This window comes from Triturus cristatus, chromosome 8 (genome assembly GCF_964204655.1).
Source record: "Triturus cristatus chromosome 8, aTriCri1.1, whole genome shotgun sequence".
Taxonomy (NCBI): domain Eukaryota; kingdom Metazoa; phylum Chordata; class Amphibia; order Caudata; family Salamandridae; genus Triturus; species Triturus cristatus.
This window is the reverse complement of record NC_140591.1, coordinates 1,422,383,831-1,422,400,877: the sequence shown is the minus strand read 5'-3', so window position 1 is coordinate 1,422,400,877 and position 17,047 is coordinate 1,422,383,831. Positions and strand designations below refer to the sequence as shown.

The following is a 17,047-nucleotide window of genomic DNA, read 5'->3' as shown; positions in this document are numbered from 1 at the left end:
CAGTTCGATGGCGTGCCTGTGGATGGATCGGGTGTTGACCAGGATGCAGTGGAGGTTGTTTCCGGGGGAGTAGTTCTTGGCGGGAGCGGAGTGGGTTCGGAGGCAGGTGAAGCGGCAGTTGCTGCAGGTGAAGGGTCCGTGGGTGCGTTTCGGGGTGGCGCAGTAGCAGCCCGGCGTGCGGCCGGGGTTGAGGTTGGCGAGGAAGGCGGAGTCGTAGGTCAGGCGGGGGGCGCGGGGGCCAGAGGTTCGGGTGCTGGGCGCGGTCCAGCCGCGGACGGGCGCAGACGGGCTTGCCTTAGGCCTCGCAGCGGCCGCCATATAAGGGGGAGGCGGGGACAGCTGGGAGGCGGGAGGAGGGCGGGTAGGGGGGAAAGAGCGGGAAAAGCGGCGAAGGGCCTCGGGGAGGCGAGGAGGCCCGAAAAAGCGGAAAAGTACCTAGAAGGGGTACAAAAGCCGGAAAAGCGAGAAAACACGACAAAAAGCGGCGGAAGGACGGGGGGGCGGCGGGGGCACGAGGGGCAGCAGGCACTCAGGGATACAAAAAGCAAGGGGAGCGCGATCACAACGGGGAAAGCAGGCACTCAGGGATACAGAAGGCAAGGGGAGCGCGATCACACGGGGAAAGCAGGCACTCTGGGATACAAAAAAGCAAGAAACGCACCTCTTGGGTTCTCAGTGTAATTTCCTTGCCAGATACTGGTTCGATAGGGTTTGGCACTCTGGTTTCACACGGGGCTCCAGGGGGGTGGTCATACTGCTCCGGAGGGGACTTCCCTTCACCCTGTCGCAGGCTGTATCTGATTCACAGGGCTGGTACGTGGCCCTGACGGGCATGATCGAGGGGCTTCCCCTTAATCTTCTGTGTGTCTACATTCCCCCCGCCAGCATGGTTTCCACTCTTAGTCAGCTCACTTCGGTGTTCGCTTCCCTTCCTGGGGGTCTGACGGTGGTGGGGGGCGACTTTAATGCGGTGTTGCAGCCCTCCCGCGACACGACTGGCACCCCTTTGGTTTCTCGTTTGTCTTCGGCGAAGCTGTTATCTGACTGGTCCTCCGCCCTGGGCCTCTGTGATGCCTGGAGAGTGTGGAACCCTCGTAGGGAACAGTACACGCACACCTCAGCGGCCCACCACACGCACTCTCGTAGCGATCTGCTTCTACTATCTGCCATAGACTGTCAGTTGGTGTACGGGGCTGCGATCCTACCGAGGGGCATCTCCGATCATTCCCCTGTCTCTCTCCGTCTCGGTGCCCCCTCTAACGGCACTCGCACGGTATGGCGGATGAATGCCTGGTTCTTGCAAGATGCGCATTTTGTTGAATCCCTCGGGCAGGAACTGAAATACTACTGCTCTGCCAACGCGGGCTCGATCTCTTCGCCGGGGACCCTGTGGGAAGCCGGCAAGGCTGTGATACGAGGGGTGGGTAGAGGTCTGGTTCACGCAAAGCGTACGGAACAATCCGCCCCGGCTGGCTCAGTTGGAAGCCCTGGCGGCGCGATTGGAAGGCGCCCAAACTGATCACGACGAAGCAGATTCCGCTCGCCAGCTTACCCTGATCTGGAATGAGATCTATCAGCTCTCCATGGAGTCTACCAAAATGCTCTGGCGCTCCTCGGTCGCGCGCGTGTACGGTTGGGGTGACAAAAATGGCAAAGTGTTGCATAATTTGGTGTCTTATCCTAGGGGCAACCGTATTATTCCGGAGATCCGGGGTGAAGGGGGGGGGCTTCTTGCACCACCTCCCTGGCCATTGCCCACACGTTCGCCGACTACTACGCGAAGCTCTATACTGCCCGGGCCCCCCGGTCTTCCCTGGTGTCCCTATTGGCGGACACCGGGACCCACTTACCCAGTCTTTCCCTGACGGATTCCGAATCTCTCGACCATCCTATCTCAGCAGAGGAAATACAGGGAGCCATTTCACTGTTGCGCTCTGGCAAAACGCCCAGTCCTGACAGTTAACCCCAAGAGTACTATGCGAACTACCGAGACACTCTGGTTCCGTACTTGCTAGAGCTGTTTAACCACATCATCGAGGTGGGGTCATTCCCACCAGAGACGGACATGGCCACTATTGTCGTCCTTCCTAAGACTCAGCCGCCTTCCCTCGCTTGCGCGGACTACCGCCCTATCTCCCTCATCAACACGGAGATCAAACTCTTTGCGGCGGTGGTGGCTCAGAGACTTCGGCCCCACTTGCAAACGCTGGTGCACCCGGATCAATGCGGCTTTATGTCTGCCCGGGGTACTAGGCATTGTATACGCCGCCTTCACCTCGCTCTGGCCCACCGTCACAGTCTCACCCCGTATCTGGCCCTGCTCTTCTTAGACTTCGAGAAAGCCTTTGATACGGTGGATTGGAGTATTTGGCAGATGTGCTGGAGAGGAAGGGTCTTGGACCCGCGTTCCGAGGTCTCATCCGGGTCCTGTACTCCGCGCCTCGGGCTAGAGTCCTCATCAATGGCGTGCTCTCGGAGCCATTCCCTGTCCGGAGGGGCACTCGCCAGGGCTGTCCGCTTCCCCCGCTTCTGTTTGCCCTGGCAATGGAACCACTGGCGTGCCTCATCTGACAGGATCCCCTCATCCGGGGTTGGACCTGGGACCAGACCCAAATTGACAAAATAGCCCTGTACGCGGACGACGTTCTGCTCTTTCTGGCTGATCCCGAGGGCTCTGGCCCGAGATGTCTGCAAGCTCTTGAGGCCTTTGAACAAGTTTCTGGGCTTCGACTCAACCCGGCCAAATCCACGTTGGTCCCCTTGCATCCCTCGCGTGCGTGCTTCGACTGGCAAACATCCATCCCCCTGCGTAGGCAATCCATTAGGTACCTGGGGGTGTGGATCGCTTTGCTTCCGGAGCTTGAATGGGCCTTGACCATCACACCTTTAGTTACCAGGGCGAAGGCGGACCTCCGGAAGTGGCAATCTCTTCCTCTCATCCCCCTTGGAAGAAGTGCTCTTTTTAAAATGATGGTCCTCCCCCGCTTCCTATACATATTACAGAATGTTACCTTGTACCTCCCGGGGAGCTGGTTCCGGGAGTTGGATGGGACCCTTATCCGCTTCTTATGGGGAGGAAAGAGGCCGCGGATGTCTTTGGCGCACTGCCGCATACCACCATACGACGGGGGCATGGGGGTGACCAATCTTCACCTCTACTATCTGGCCACACGGCTCATTGTGATCCACGACAGGTTCGCGGGTGGCAGGTCCGACCCGGCGTACCGAGTGGAACTCCGGCCATTGGAGTTTACACGGCTTCAGGCCTACCTATATGGGAGCCCAGTGCCGCAGGATCTTCCCCCCGTCACCCGGGCGGTGTTTGTGGCCTGGCGTGCCGTGCTGAGACATGTAGGGTGGAACCAGAGACTGACCAGGCAGACGCCCCTGTGGAATGGGACGTAGCTGGCGGAGGTCTCCTCTCTCCAGGACTTCCGTAGGTGGGATCTCATAGGGATTTCGCTTCTGGGAGACGTTTGGGTGGGGGACCATATCAGATCATTCACAGACCTACAGCACCGACATTCCCTCCACTCCTCCCAATTCTGTAAGTATTTACAACTCCGGCATGCCCTCTGGGTCCATATCCCTTCCTCCACATCCCTCCCTGAATTCAGTCCCCTGGAGGCCTAAGTGATGATGGGAAACCTGGGTAGAGGGGCGTGTCGCGGATTTACCGCTCTCTAGTAAACAACGGCCCTGCGACCCTCGACCACCTTCGCGCTCGCTGGGAGGGGTGGCTGAGTCACCTGGATGAGGATGACTGGAGAGCTGCCCTTATGGCCCCTAAGCTGCTGACGACCTCCTCCAAGCTGCAGCTAGTCCAGCTTTTCTATCTACATGCGGCGTATCTCACCCCAGCGCGCTTGTATAGAGCTCGCTTGTGGCCCTCCCCATCCTGTGCGCGCTGCCAACAGGCCCGGCTGATTTCTGTCACATGGTATGGCAATGCCCGGCCCTCGCGCCCTTTTGGGCAGGGGTGGAGCTTGAACTTACGCGGGCCCTTGAGTGGGAGATATCCCATAAACCGCTGTGCTTGCTCCTGGGGGTGTTTGACGGTCTGGACGGTTCCCAGGCTGATAAACGGTTTTTGGGAACAGCTTTGGCGGTGGCAAAAAGAGACATCGCGGCGCTCTGGTCCCAGGCTAAACCCCCAACAGCTTAGAGGTGGAGAAGGGGGGTGGAATGGTGCGGTACCCAAGAGGAGCCCCTTTTTGAGGCGAGAGGTTGCCCTGAACTCTTCGGCAAGATCTGGGACAAATGGTTTAATTTGCTGCGGTCATGAGGTTGCCATGGCTGTTGTCTGTGGCCATAGATAAGCTGGTGGTCTCCTTACCACAGGACTTTTATGGGACTCCGTCATTCTCAAGAACTGCATTGTGCGGGTCTACTGTGTCTGCTTCGTTGTCAATGAATTTATTGTTGTCCTTTAATACAATAAATTTAATTATCAAAAAAAAAAAATAATAATTTATTGAGCAAACGTACACCAAACGGTTTCATGGCGCTGAGGTCTAAGGAGATGCTGCCGCAGTGAGAGGATTGACATAGTCATACGCCTGGTAGAACAGCTAGGTCTTAAGCTGTTTCCTATATTGTGCATAAGAGGCCACAGACCTCAACTCCGCAGGGGGGGTTTTCCAAAATTGCGGGGCCAAGACCGCAAATCTCAATCCCCCATGTTTTTTACGGTAAAAGGGCAGAGTAGCCGGCAGATTCAGATGGGAGGACCGCATATCCCGAAAAGGAGTATGGCACTGGATCCTAGAGGAGATAAATGCTGGACTGTTACCGGAGAGGGCTTTGAAGAAGGTGCATTCCAGCTTAAAAGCACAGCGTTTGGCCACAGGAAGCCGGTGTAGGCTTTTTATTAATGGTCTGACATGATGCCATTTGGGCTGGTGGAAATTCAACCAGGCTGCTTGGTTCTGTACCAATTGTAAGCAATGTAATTGATAAGCTGGGATGTCTACATAGAGTGAATTTGCGTAATCAACACGGGAGATTACCAGAGCTAGGATGACTAAAGTCAGGGCTTCAGTGGTCAGAAACCTACTAATCTTCTGAATTCTTCGCAATTGGAAGAAGCAGGAGGAGACCACTGGGCTAATCTGTGCTTTCATGGACAGATCATTACTGATCACAATACCCAAGCTTTTGATAGAGCTTACTGGGAGTGGGGGATTACCCAATAATGGAGGCCAAAAGCTGGAGTTACATGGGTTAGCTGGGCCACCCGTAAGGATCAGCTCAGTTTTGTCAGGGTTCAATTTTAGTTGGTTACTATTCATCCATTCGCTGATAAAACTCTGGGTGGATTGAAAATTGAACTCGGAAGATGCCGATTGGTTGATATCGAATACCCATTGAAGGTCGTCAGCATAGTTAAATATTCCAACCTTTCTTTCTCTCAAGAAGTGTATCAGGGGTCGTAAATACAAATTAAAAAGCAGCGTTGAAAGGCAGGAGCCCTGGGGAACCCCGCAGGTCAGTTTCACTTTGTTGGAAGAAAAATTGGCGAGGCGAACCACTTGAAACCGGTTGCTGAGAAAAGAAGAGAGCCACTTTAGTGCCAGACCCTGGATCCTGGCATTGCTGACACGGTCACCCAGGAGATCATGCTCGACCGTGTTGAATGCCGCTGACAAATCAAGAAGTACCAGGGCCTGGGTGATACCCTTGTCTGCCCCCTCCCTGAGCTTGTCCATAACCGTGAGATTAACTGACTCCGTTGAGTGTGCAGGTCTAAAACCTGCCTAATGAGAATCAAGAAAATGGGAGTGTTCAATGAAGGAGCTGAGGCAAGTTGCCACATGAGCCTCTAAAGTTTAACCTAAATTGGGCAACAAGGAGATGGGACGATAATTACTGAGGACCAGAGGGTCAGAGCGAAGTTTCTTTACAATTGGGACAATTTCTGCACTTTTAAATATGTTTGGGACTATACCCAGCTTGAGAGAGTTGTTCAGGAGTGAGAGAGAAGGGGATCCGGGCAGGTGAGCAAGGCTTCCCATAATATGTGAGGGGGACAGCAGTTAGTAGGAGAACTGGAACTGACCTTCTTGAGCAAACCAAAAAATACTTCCCTGGAGATCAACGGGATTTGATCAAGCAATAGTGGATTTTTACATATAAGCGGAGAGTATGTGGGGGAGATAAAGGTAGGAATACTAGACTTAACAGTGGCAATTTTCTCAATGAAATAGGAGTTCAGAGAATCACATAAGGAATGTGAAGGGACAGGTTTCACCATGACTATCTGGTTTGGAAAGCTCATCTACTATAGAGAAAATATCCTTGGACTTGTTTGCAGAGTTTAGGATTTTCTTAGAAAAATACTCCGCCTTCGTTTGAAGAATAGCCTTTTTATATTCTTTGAGCAGGGTTGGGAATAAATCCTTCTTCTCAGGGGGGAATAGTGGTGTCTCCAGGTACGTTCTGCATGTCTTGGAGCACGTTTCTTAGCTTTTAAATCGTCAGAGAACCAACGTTGTGCATCATGAGGTCGCATGATTTTGGTTTTCCTAAGAGGAGCAACACTGTGACTAGCCGATTCAAGCCATGTCTTAATGCTTTCTGCCGGATTGTGAAGAGACTCCTGTGCTGACGGAGCCGTGGCGGTTAATAGCGAGCAAAAATCGCCTATATTAGCGCGACTCCAGTTTCTAGCCATATGGTTCTCTAATCGTTGATGTTTAGATGAGTGAACACTGGAGAGAGTTAATGTAATAAAATAATGGTTCGACCAAGTACAAGGGAAGACCAATAACTTAGAGATCTCCAAGTTATAAGTCCAGACTTGGTCTAAAATTTACCCTTTTATGTGGGTAGCTACACTCACATGTTGAGCGCAATTCATCCCAAGGAGTGGATCTGCCAGTTCAACGGAGCTAGCACTCTCCTATACATCATAGGGCCAATAATTAAAATCTCCAATTATGAGGATTCTTGCATGGTTTATGAGTAAATGGGAGATCATTTCAACCAATAACTGGGGGAATGTAGGCATGTGATAAGGAGGTCTATAAAATAAAGCACAAATAAAAGAAGAATGAAGAGATTCAAATTTTAAAACTAGGCTATCAACTGAGGGTAAGCCCGTAACCCCAAGTGAGGTGAACTGGAGTTTATTATGAATGATGGCTGCAACCCCTCCTCCCGCTTTTCCTGAGGTACTGTTTGCCTGAAGAATATAACAGCAGTCAGGTACTGCTGCTAGAAAATCAGGGACAGAGTCTTCAGTAAGCCACGTTTCAGTGAGAAGGAGTATGTCCGGTTTATCTGAATCAAAGAGCTGAAAAATTTCCAGCTGGTGTTTTACCAGCGAGCGAGTATTCAAATAGCTAACTGTAAGTCCCCTTAACTCCTGATGTGGAGGGGTGGTGTAATCTGGCGAGATCATTTGTTTGAAATGATCCTCCAGGCGGGGGAATTCTGGATAGATTTCTGATAGCTATCTGTGTGTGTTAAAATCCCCGACTTGTCTAGTTTAGCCTGGGTCTTAGTATCAATTGGCGAGTTACCTTGCAGTTGCTTCAGCTCCTTAGCAGAGTAACTGAGAAAAAAAAGGGCGTGGGATGTAGCCCCTGTGTGCCGCGGACGGGCGCAGACGGGCTTGCCTTTGGCTGCGCTGCGACCGTCCTTTGAGGCCAAGAGTGGAAATAAACTCCTCTCCCCTTGTTAACAAATTTTATGTATTTAATGTGAAATCCGAAAAATAAATCATGCAAAAAACAAATAGTAAATGAATGTGCAAAACCAAGGTAACCGTTGGCATGGGATGTCAAAGCATAACTTTGAAGTCAAGCAGGGTACAGGATGCTTAACTGCACTGTCTGAACGAAGCATAGTATATTCTAACTTATAGCTGATTGAAGAATCTTTTTTTATACCAACCCCATCCGCAAGGTATTGCTGACAGAGGTGTCTGAGGAACAACTTCTTGTCCTCAAGGTTAAGAGGAAGGATGTTTTCCCGCCCAACAGCTGTACATTTCTGTCTCTCTTCAGTACCTTGCGAATCGTTCCACCTCCTGAAACTAAATGTCCTCTCCACTGTCTGACATTTGAAAGAACTCTGTGTAACACCTGCCGACAAGACGAGCTGAGATGAAGTGGGGACTTCCAAACGTCTGAGTTAAAACTGGTAAATTAAATCTGCTGGATCATTACAAATGCAGCTTGGAATTGGCCAATAACAATTTTATCTAATCTCCTAAGGATTCCCATGAGCTCTCCTCTGTCAGCCCCATGGAACCCCCTCGCAAGTTATGTGGTGACATGAAATCGTTCTTTACCAAAGTAGTGAATATTTATGATTTTCTTAAAGAGGTAAGACCTATTGGGATCCGACACCAAGCTGATGACTAGCGTTGAAATGTCACCAGTGGTTTGCCTTTCTTTGCTAGTTATGACAAGATTGAGGATCAGCGTCACTATGAAAAGACACAAATCTGGATCACTGGACAATTCCTGCCCTATGTCCATCTTGCAAGTGTTGGTCCTTGATATGTCTTTGGCTATCTTTAACATCATGCACCTGTCTTTAACCCTTGGCAAGGTCCATTAGATTTACTAAAGAGGTGCAATTATCTGCCTTCTTGTGAAGGCCAACCTTGATCCAATGATTCTTAAGGATTACAAGTCAATCACAGTCCATCCTTTCTATTTCAAAAATCATAAAAATGCAAACAGGACGATTTGCTTCCTGGAAGATCATGACCTCCTGGGTGGATCTCACATTGGCTGTCTCCCCATGGCATAGCATGGCAGCCTTCCATTTAGGAAGCTTGGATGAGTGCTGCACTGCCGAGGAGAAAAGGCCTTCAGGCAGGGATTCTGCTTTACAGTCTGCCAACTGCTTTTGATAAGGTCAACCATGATATTCTGTCCGACTTTCAACAGTAGGCCTAGCAGACGCTGCCTTGTAGTGGTTGAGGTTATTTTTAAGTGAGCATTCTCACACTGTATCTCTTCTGCCATTCTGTTTATAGGTGTAGTCATTGTCAGGGGAGCCTTCCCAGGGGTCTCAACATGTATGCTGTGCCTCCAGAAGGCCTCAGGCATTGCTTTGGATTTAACATTCTCTCCAAAGCAAACAAAAAGTGGATGCTTTCAGTGGATCACACTTCTATTGACTCTAATTGCCCTCTGGAAGTATGTTTGACTACCATTCAAAACTGGATCCTAAGCGTGCTTTCAATGTGTAATCAAACAGTTGCGGTCTGCTTGTTTTCGGCAACTATATCTCCTCTGGAAAATCATTCTCCTCTGGAAAATCCTTCCTTTCATTCCTGTTAACCATAGGTGACTGTAGCATGTATCTTCTAATTTGTACTATTGCATTCCATTGTACCCAAACCTGATGGAATGAGGAATATATACGCTTCAATTAATTCTAAATATGGAGAAACTGCTGGTCAGACTGACGTGTGGTATCCACAGATTTGGTCATTTGTTGGAGGCTCGACAACACTATCTACATTGGTTCCTTGCAAAACTGAGGGTTCAAATCAAGGTACTCTGCTTGGTTTGACTTCTAATCAACATTGGTCTCAGGGCTCATTAGTGATAATGCAACTGGTTCGGAGAGTCACCTCATTCCAACTGTGCCATCACAAGTCTACGGGACAACCAGGCAGAGGGGATTTAGTGGTAAATCCATTTGCTCAATTTGCCATCTTGAGTGGAATGACTCCAGTGGCTTCCCTGGTGAATCATTTTGATTTGTCTCAAGACACTGAAGAAACTGGATTCAGGATCCATCACCCTGAGGCAACAGCATATGTAATTCATTTGCTGCTTGTGGGGTGATGTGCACAAGGGTCTCTCCATAGAAAGGGATACCAAAAGCAAACTGATCATATGGAAAGATAAACTAAAATTAGGACCTGCAACTAGGCTTGGCTAACATTAAAGGGTTCATTTAACCATCTACAGCTAGTTCCTAAAAATTTGCACATCCCCTCTTATTCCAGAGGTCAAGATGAAGATTTGAAATAGAGATCGACTTATTTCTCAACCAAAAAAATAACATCCATCTTATTTAAATCTAGATGTCATTTACAAAAAAACTACCTATCTGCCAGGAACAGTATGTCACAAAAGTCACCTTTAAGTGGTGAGAACATTAGGAAACAAAACCAAAAAAGCTGATCTGTGTTACACTTACGGATCGGAACGGTTCTTCTTAACATTCGCCACAGCCAGCTCCTTGCATTGGGCCACAAAAATGTGAAACTCCAACAACCGGTCCACATAATCAATGGCAAACTGAATAGTTCCTTTGATTTCGACATTCCCAAAGTCTCCGCTGTAGATACTCATCACACTTCAGCTCACCTGTGGACATAACGAGTAAGAGTGACAATGCTCTTCCATCTAGCCTCTTGATCATCTACAAGCATCACAAACATGAATTATTCTACAAAAAAACTGAAGTTTACACAACAATATGCTTTCCCTTATATTTGTGATGCCCTCACTGAAGGTTTAAGCTGATATCAAAGTTTGCCAAAAGACTTAGTTACAATGGCAGCCAAAATAATCCACTCATAGCTTATCATTTAGAAACATTTGATTATTTTAAACAGATCCTTTTCAGACAAATCAAGTCCCTGTGTGTTCTAAATGAAAAGCATGAATTTTCCTTCCAGGGTCAAAGTTCCCAGAATTCTAGCTTTGTGAAGCAAGGTTGGTGAACTCCTGCATTGGCTTGACTCTCTGGAGAAAGGGAACCAAGGCCTTGCACCCATTCTTTCCTGCCTGAGAGTCCATGCAAATATAGATTTTCTAGTATTTACTTATTTAATAAGCTTATGAAACAACAGTGTGGCACAAGGGTTACATGAAATAGTTCATAAGCATTTTGTTATAAATGGCAAAAAAACGAGCGTGGACGCAAGACATGTGAATTAGACAATAAAAGAATTAAAGCTATTACCATTAAAGAATATTATTATTCTTTTCTCCATTCAGAATACCCGTTACCTGTTCAATAGGCAAGCCAGTACCAGATCTTGGTGAAAATCAAAGATAAATTATTCGTTTTATGTTAAAATAGGTATGGTTATATTCTCTAGCTTGTAATCACTTTGCATCTCTGGTCACCAGGTCTGCAACTAAAGGGAAAGCTAACTATCATCTTCTTTCCTGTCACAAAAGCAGTATGTGGGGCTTACTCTCTTTATTGATCCACTTTCAACACCCCTGCTAGGCACCCTAAGAGTCCACAGTGAAAACTTGCAGTCAGAAACAGCCAATAAACAACTAGAAAACCACAGAAATCTAAAATAGACTATGTCAACGAGTGCTAGATCAATGAAATTCTTTAGGATAAACTCTGTTTAAATACAATTTAGATACACAGTATGCAGATGTATTTTATGTGCATATCCTCCTCTACTGAATCTACGCTGACCACTCCTGTACAAAACCATTCCTTGAAACTTTGAAAGGCTGGACACCTACAAGCTGAATAAACTGAGCACTAGGACAACAAAAGTAGGAAAAACAAACAGGCCTGGCCCTCCTCTATCCCTCTAGGAATAATGGTACAGGCAAATGTAATTAAGGAGAACTACTTGGGGAGGTCACATTCATCTACTGTTTGTTACTTATAAAGGAATTAGAACCACCAGTGTTTTTCCAATAAATTAATTGGATACAGAACCAATAGAAACTCAGAGGAGACTCTGAAAAATCGGATTTTTCATAATTATTCAGGTAGGATTACAATAATCATTCCTCAAAACATGCATTAGATTACAACATGAGGACACGTGCTCAATGAGATTAATGGAAAACAGTGTAACAAAATCAAGGCTAAAAACAGTTAAATGCATACAAAGGCAAGGACAATTTAAGCAGATAAACAGCTTGCTGCAAAACAGTTGCTGAATTCATACTACTTTCCCCATTGAAGGTCAATGTTCTGGACCTTTGGTGCTAACAATGCACGTAACCATCATCAGGGCACAACAGTGATCGAACCAAGACCTCACATAAGTAGTGGTTAAACAACATAATCCCAGCATCAAGCTGAAAATGAACATCTCTCATTTACCACTGTTTAGAGGCGCCATTAACACTGTAAACCAAACATGCTAACAAAGTTAACTACTCAGACTAAATCAAAAAGACACCACACATCTTACTAGATTTTGATTTCACTGAAAAGCATTTTGGTTAATACTCCAAATAAACACAGCAACTTTCTTTCACTGTGTCACAACAGGAACAAAAGAAGACTACTGAAGGGTAGTTTATCTTCACTCCGATAATTCACATCTGAAAACTTGGAGGGAAATAAAAAGTCAGGGGAGCTCCAGAAATCACAACTTGAAGTCACTGGTGAATTTTCGGATGAAATTTGAGCCAATGATAAAGCAAGCATGTCTCATGAAGACTTGTGTGTGCCCATCTCTGATGATGTGCAAATTAGGTTAGTCGTTGAATTTTAGGCTTATCCATAAAAATTATTGATTCAGAGATTGGGATGAGTGCAGAAGAAGAAATAAAGATAGGTTAGTTTCAAAACCAGGGTATTTTATTCTATTCACCTTAGGGACAGTTGGGCTGCTAGGTAATTTTTTGATTATGTAGGTTTATTTAATTAAAATAAGATGTAAATGTTATTTCTTTTTTGAATTAGGTGGCTTTGTTTTAGGTTTGTTTCCTTCTAACTACAACAGAGCTGGAGATATGCAGTGACATCTTCTAAACAAGATGGTGGGAGTATTCTTTTCATTCCTATGGTTTGAAAGGGGCTCTTACGTCACACTACGATGGGGCACATGGGTTATCTAGACTGCATCTTGCATTAGTGGTAGAAACCAGCATTGGGGGATGGAGGCAAAGGTGGTGCCTGGGGAATCGCAAAAGTACCTGAAATGGTACCAGGATTCTGGAGTTCATGGCTGAAAGGAGGCTGGTGTGACAGTTACACTATGTAACGGTGATATCACAAGGCTAGAAGATCTCTCTACCTAAATTAAACCATGTGGTAAAAAGAATTATGTTAACCTTTTCTTCTAGAAAGCTTAAATCAGGAGAAATGGCTCAGTTTGCACTGAGAAATATACACTTTTAGGAGACTAGTTTTATTAATAAACTAAAGCATGCACGGCTGGAGATGGACTAAATTGTGGCACCCAAATGAGAAGTGGCTAATTCAAAACGCATGGGGCCAGCCAGTGGAGGAACATCCTTTTTATATATTCTGAAAATCGTAGTGCCTTGGCAAGCCAGTGGCACTGAAGTGTATCAAAAGGTATTGGGCGTTTGTATACCAGTTAGACATGCACAGCCCTATAAATACTACTAGCTTGACAATAGAGAGACTTGAGCATTGGTCATTCATAAAACTGACAGCTGATGTTCAACAGAAGCCATGCAGATGTGTTTGCAAATGGCTGATAAGGTTTTGTCATGTACTTTCTACAAGAACAAAATGAGGATTTAACTATCAAAGGTGATCACAGCTGTTGCCCCGCTGGCTACTTCTGAGAGGTGAGCACACAAATATATGTTGGCTCATACCACCATTTGGAAGGTAGTTAGAACAGTGGTTAAAGGGCTGAGGAGTAAGGCAATTAAGGCTATAGAACAAATCCTGACTATTCGTATTTTGGTCCTATGTTGTCGTAGGCATGCAGATGGCTTGTAAGCATGGTTTAATCATGCTTTAATTGTTATCAGACAAGGAGTGATATTAATGAACAAGCTACTTACCTTTGATAACGCCTAATCTGGTAGAGACTATATCTAACCGCAGATTCCTTACCATAGAATTTCCCTAGGTGTCAGACTGGATACGGAAGAGTTGTCGTGAGCAGTACCCCTGTGCCAGTAGCTGGCATCTATTGGGTCCATCGTCGGTGTCATCCGCACTGGAAATGACGCTGCAGTACTCATATAGACCGCATCCAGGTACGCTGAAATAAGTTTCTTTTCACGACTTTCCATGTAACAAGCGCGGAGCCATGAAGAAAACTGACACTGGTGTGTAAAACTAGGGCTCTGAAATGGGTCATCCCGGTCCCTAGAAATCAGTTCACAGAGCGGGGAGGATCAGTGTGTCGGTAAGGAATCTGCCACTAGATACAGTTACTTCCAGAAAGGGTGTTAGCGTTACAGAAGCAAAGTAATTTGTTCATCTGAGAGAGGCTTTTAGCAGTGCCCATCCCTATGGACCTGACTGTCTAGACAGTAATATTTGGCGAATGTGTGCAGGGAAGCCCATGTTGCTGCCTCGCAGATATCCAGGACCGGAACTCCATGTTTAACGGAGCAGTGGCCACTTTAGTGCTAGTGGAATGAGTTTGCAAACCTTCAGGCAGTTGCTTCTTGGCCAGTGCGTAGCAGATTTTGATGCATAGCACGACCCATCAGATAGTCTGCTTCTGCACTGCCCGACCTTTCTTTGCACCAACATACCCCATGAAGAGTTGGCCGTCCACCTCGAATGCTTTCATGCGGTCAAGTTAGAACGATAACGTGCTTTTTGGCTCCAGAGGGAGGGGTCGCTCCTCTTCTTTAGAGGGGTGTGGAGGAGCAAAAAAAGTAGGCAAGGTGATGGATTGGCCTATATGAAAAGGAGTGACCACTTTTGGCAGAAAGGAGGCCCGAGTGTGAAGCACTACTTTGTCAGAATAGACAGAGATAAGGTGGCTTAGATGATGAGGCCTGCAGCTCACTCACACAGCAGCTAGAGGTAATCACCACAAGGAAGGCTGTTTTCAGGGTGAGAAGCCTGAGCGCACAATTTTGTAGAGGCTCGAAAAGATAGCACATCTAAAAAGTAAAAACCAAATTAAGATGTCACTGAGTCTAAACGAATGGTGAAGGAGGGAAGCGATGAGCAAGACCTTTAGGGGACCTATGTACAATGGGGGACTTGAACAAAGAGCAACCGGATGAAGGCAGAGATGGCAGATACATAGCCCTTAAGAGTGCCCAGAGCAGAGCACTGCTGGGCAGGAGAAATAATGAAAAGCAGAACCTCAGAAAGAGGGGCATAAAGGTGATCAACAGTTTTTCTTTGCGCCATGCCACAAATTTCTTCCAAAGGTAGGCATACACCGTCTTGGTAGAGGGATGCCTGGCTGCCAAGATAAGGTTACAGACTTCAGGAGAAGGTCGAAAGCTGTCAAATGTCGCTCAATCTCCACGCAAGGAGGCGAAGAGTGGACAGGTTCGGGTAGAGAACTCTCACCTGCTGCTGCGACATTGGATCTTCCCGAAGGGGCAGCCTGATTGGAGAATCGATGGCTGTGCTCAGAAGCTCGGGATACCAGACTCTCAAAGCCCAGTTTGGAGCCACAAGGATGACTTGGCCCTGGTCAGGCCTGATTTTCTTGAGAACTCTAGGCAGAAGTGGCATGGGTGGGAAGGTATACAGGAGGACTGAGCTCTTCTTAAGATGAAAAGCGTCTGAGCGAGTACCGCCTTGGAAATGCGGGCATTGCGATTTCTCAGCGGTGGCAAACAGGTCTGACCAAGGCTCTCCCTGGTGCTGAAAGAGACCTTGCACCACCCCGGGGTGGAGATGCCGTTTGTGATCCGCTAGGCACCGTTGGCTGAGTTAGTTCGCTCTGGCTTTCAGAGAACCAGCCAGATGCTGAACCACCAGAGAAATAATCTGGAATTTCAGCCATGTCCAGAGGCGCAGGGCCTCCCGACAAAGGGTCAACAACCCCATCCCACCCTGCTTGTTACAGTACTACATGTTGTCCGTGAACACCTGCAACAGCCTTTCCTTGATGAAGAGTAAAAAAGGCTTTCAACGCCAGTCGGATTGATCTGAGCTCCAGCAGGTAGATGTAAGGCCTGAATTCCATTGGAGACCAGAGGCCTCTGATCTCCACCTCTCCAATATGGCCAACTCATCCCAAGAGTGATGCATCTGTGAGATCTGTTTGGAGAAGAGAGAGGGGTCTGCCTCTGACCCAATCGCAGCTTGTTAGCCACCACTGCAGATCGTTTGCAGTCCCCTCTGAGATCTAAACCATGGAAGAGAGATTGCCATGATCATGCGCCCACTGGTGCTGCAGGTCCCACTGCAGAGCCTGCATATTCCTTCGGGCATGTGTTACCAGCAGGATGCAGGAGGCCATGAGGCCCAGCAGCCTCAGAGTAAGTCTCATCAAAACCCAGGATCGAGGCTGAAATGTCGGTATCCTAGCCTGTATATACTGTACTCGCCGCCTGAGAGGATAAGCCCGAAACTGCACTGTGTCCAGAACAGTTCATATGAAAGGGAGTGTCTGAGAGGGAGTCAGGTGTGACTTTGGCACATTGATAGTGAACCTCAGAGAGTGCAGGAGGTTCGCCATCGTCTGGAGGTGGGAGAAGACAGCCTGGGACGAGCCCGCCTTCAACAGCAAGATAGGGGAAGACTGGCACCCCAGATCTCTGCAGATGAGCTGCAACCACCACCATCACCTTGGTGAACGCCTGAGGGGCGCTGATAGAGCAAAGAAGAGCTCAGTGAACTAAAAATTGTCGTGGTCTACCGGAAACTGCAGATAGAGCCAATGGGCACGCAGGACGGGTATGTGAAAATAGGTATCCTGCAAGACCAACGCTACCATAAAGTCTCCAGAGTCCAGTGCAGAGAAGACCTGAGCATTTAAAATATCTCCTTCTTGAGGTAGAGGTTGAGAGGGCAGAGATCGAGGATAGGACGAAGGCTCTTGTCCTTTTTTGGGAACCAGATATGACGAAAGCCCTAGTTCTTTTTGGGAACCAGAAAGTAGCAGGAATAACACCACCCTCTCTATGACTCCCTTGGCCAAGAGAGCCGTGGCCTCCTCACGGCAAAGGGACAGATGATCCTCCATCAATCGATCGTAAGATTGTGGCACGAGGGGAGAGCGTAGTCTTGAAGGGGAGGCAGCAGCCCCTTCAGACAATTTGTAAAACACACCTGTACAATGTTATAGACAGTCATCGGGGCAGGTGATGGCGAATCCTGACACCAACTGGATGCCCATGGTGGTAAAGGGGAAGACTAGGAGGGTTGGAGGCTATTGCAGCTGTGGTGGTGG

At 47.6% G+C, this 17,047-nt stretch overlaps 1 protein-coding gene across 3 annotated transcripts in view; it reads right to left on the bottom strand.

Annotated features, from left to right (window-relative positions):
* The window catches only part of LOC146805855 (synaptotagmin-like protein 2), a 234,820-nt gene that overhangs the window by 212,232 nt on the left and 5,541 nt on the right, over positions 1-17,047 (bottom strand). For all 3 annotated transcript variants that reach the window (XM_085620557.1, XM_085620556.1, XM_085620558.1), the window contains exon 2: positions 10,171-10,340. In XM_085620557.1, coding sequence (XP_085476683.1) covers positions 10,171-10,325 — 155 coding nt within the window. In that variant the 5' untranslated portion in view covers positions 10,326-10,340. The remainder of the gene's footprint in view (positions 1-10,170; positions 10,341-17,047) is intronic.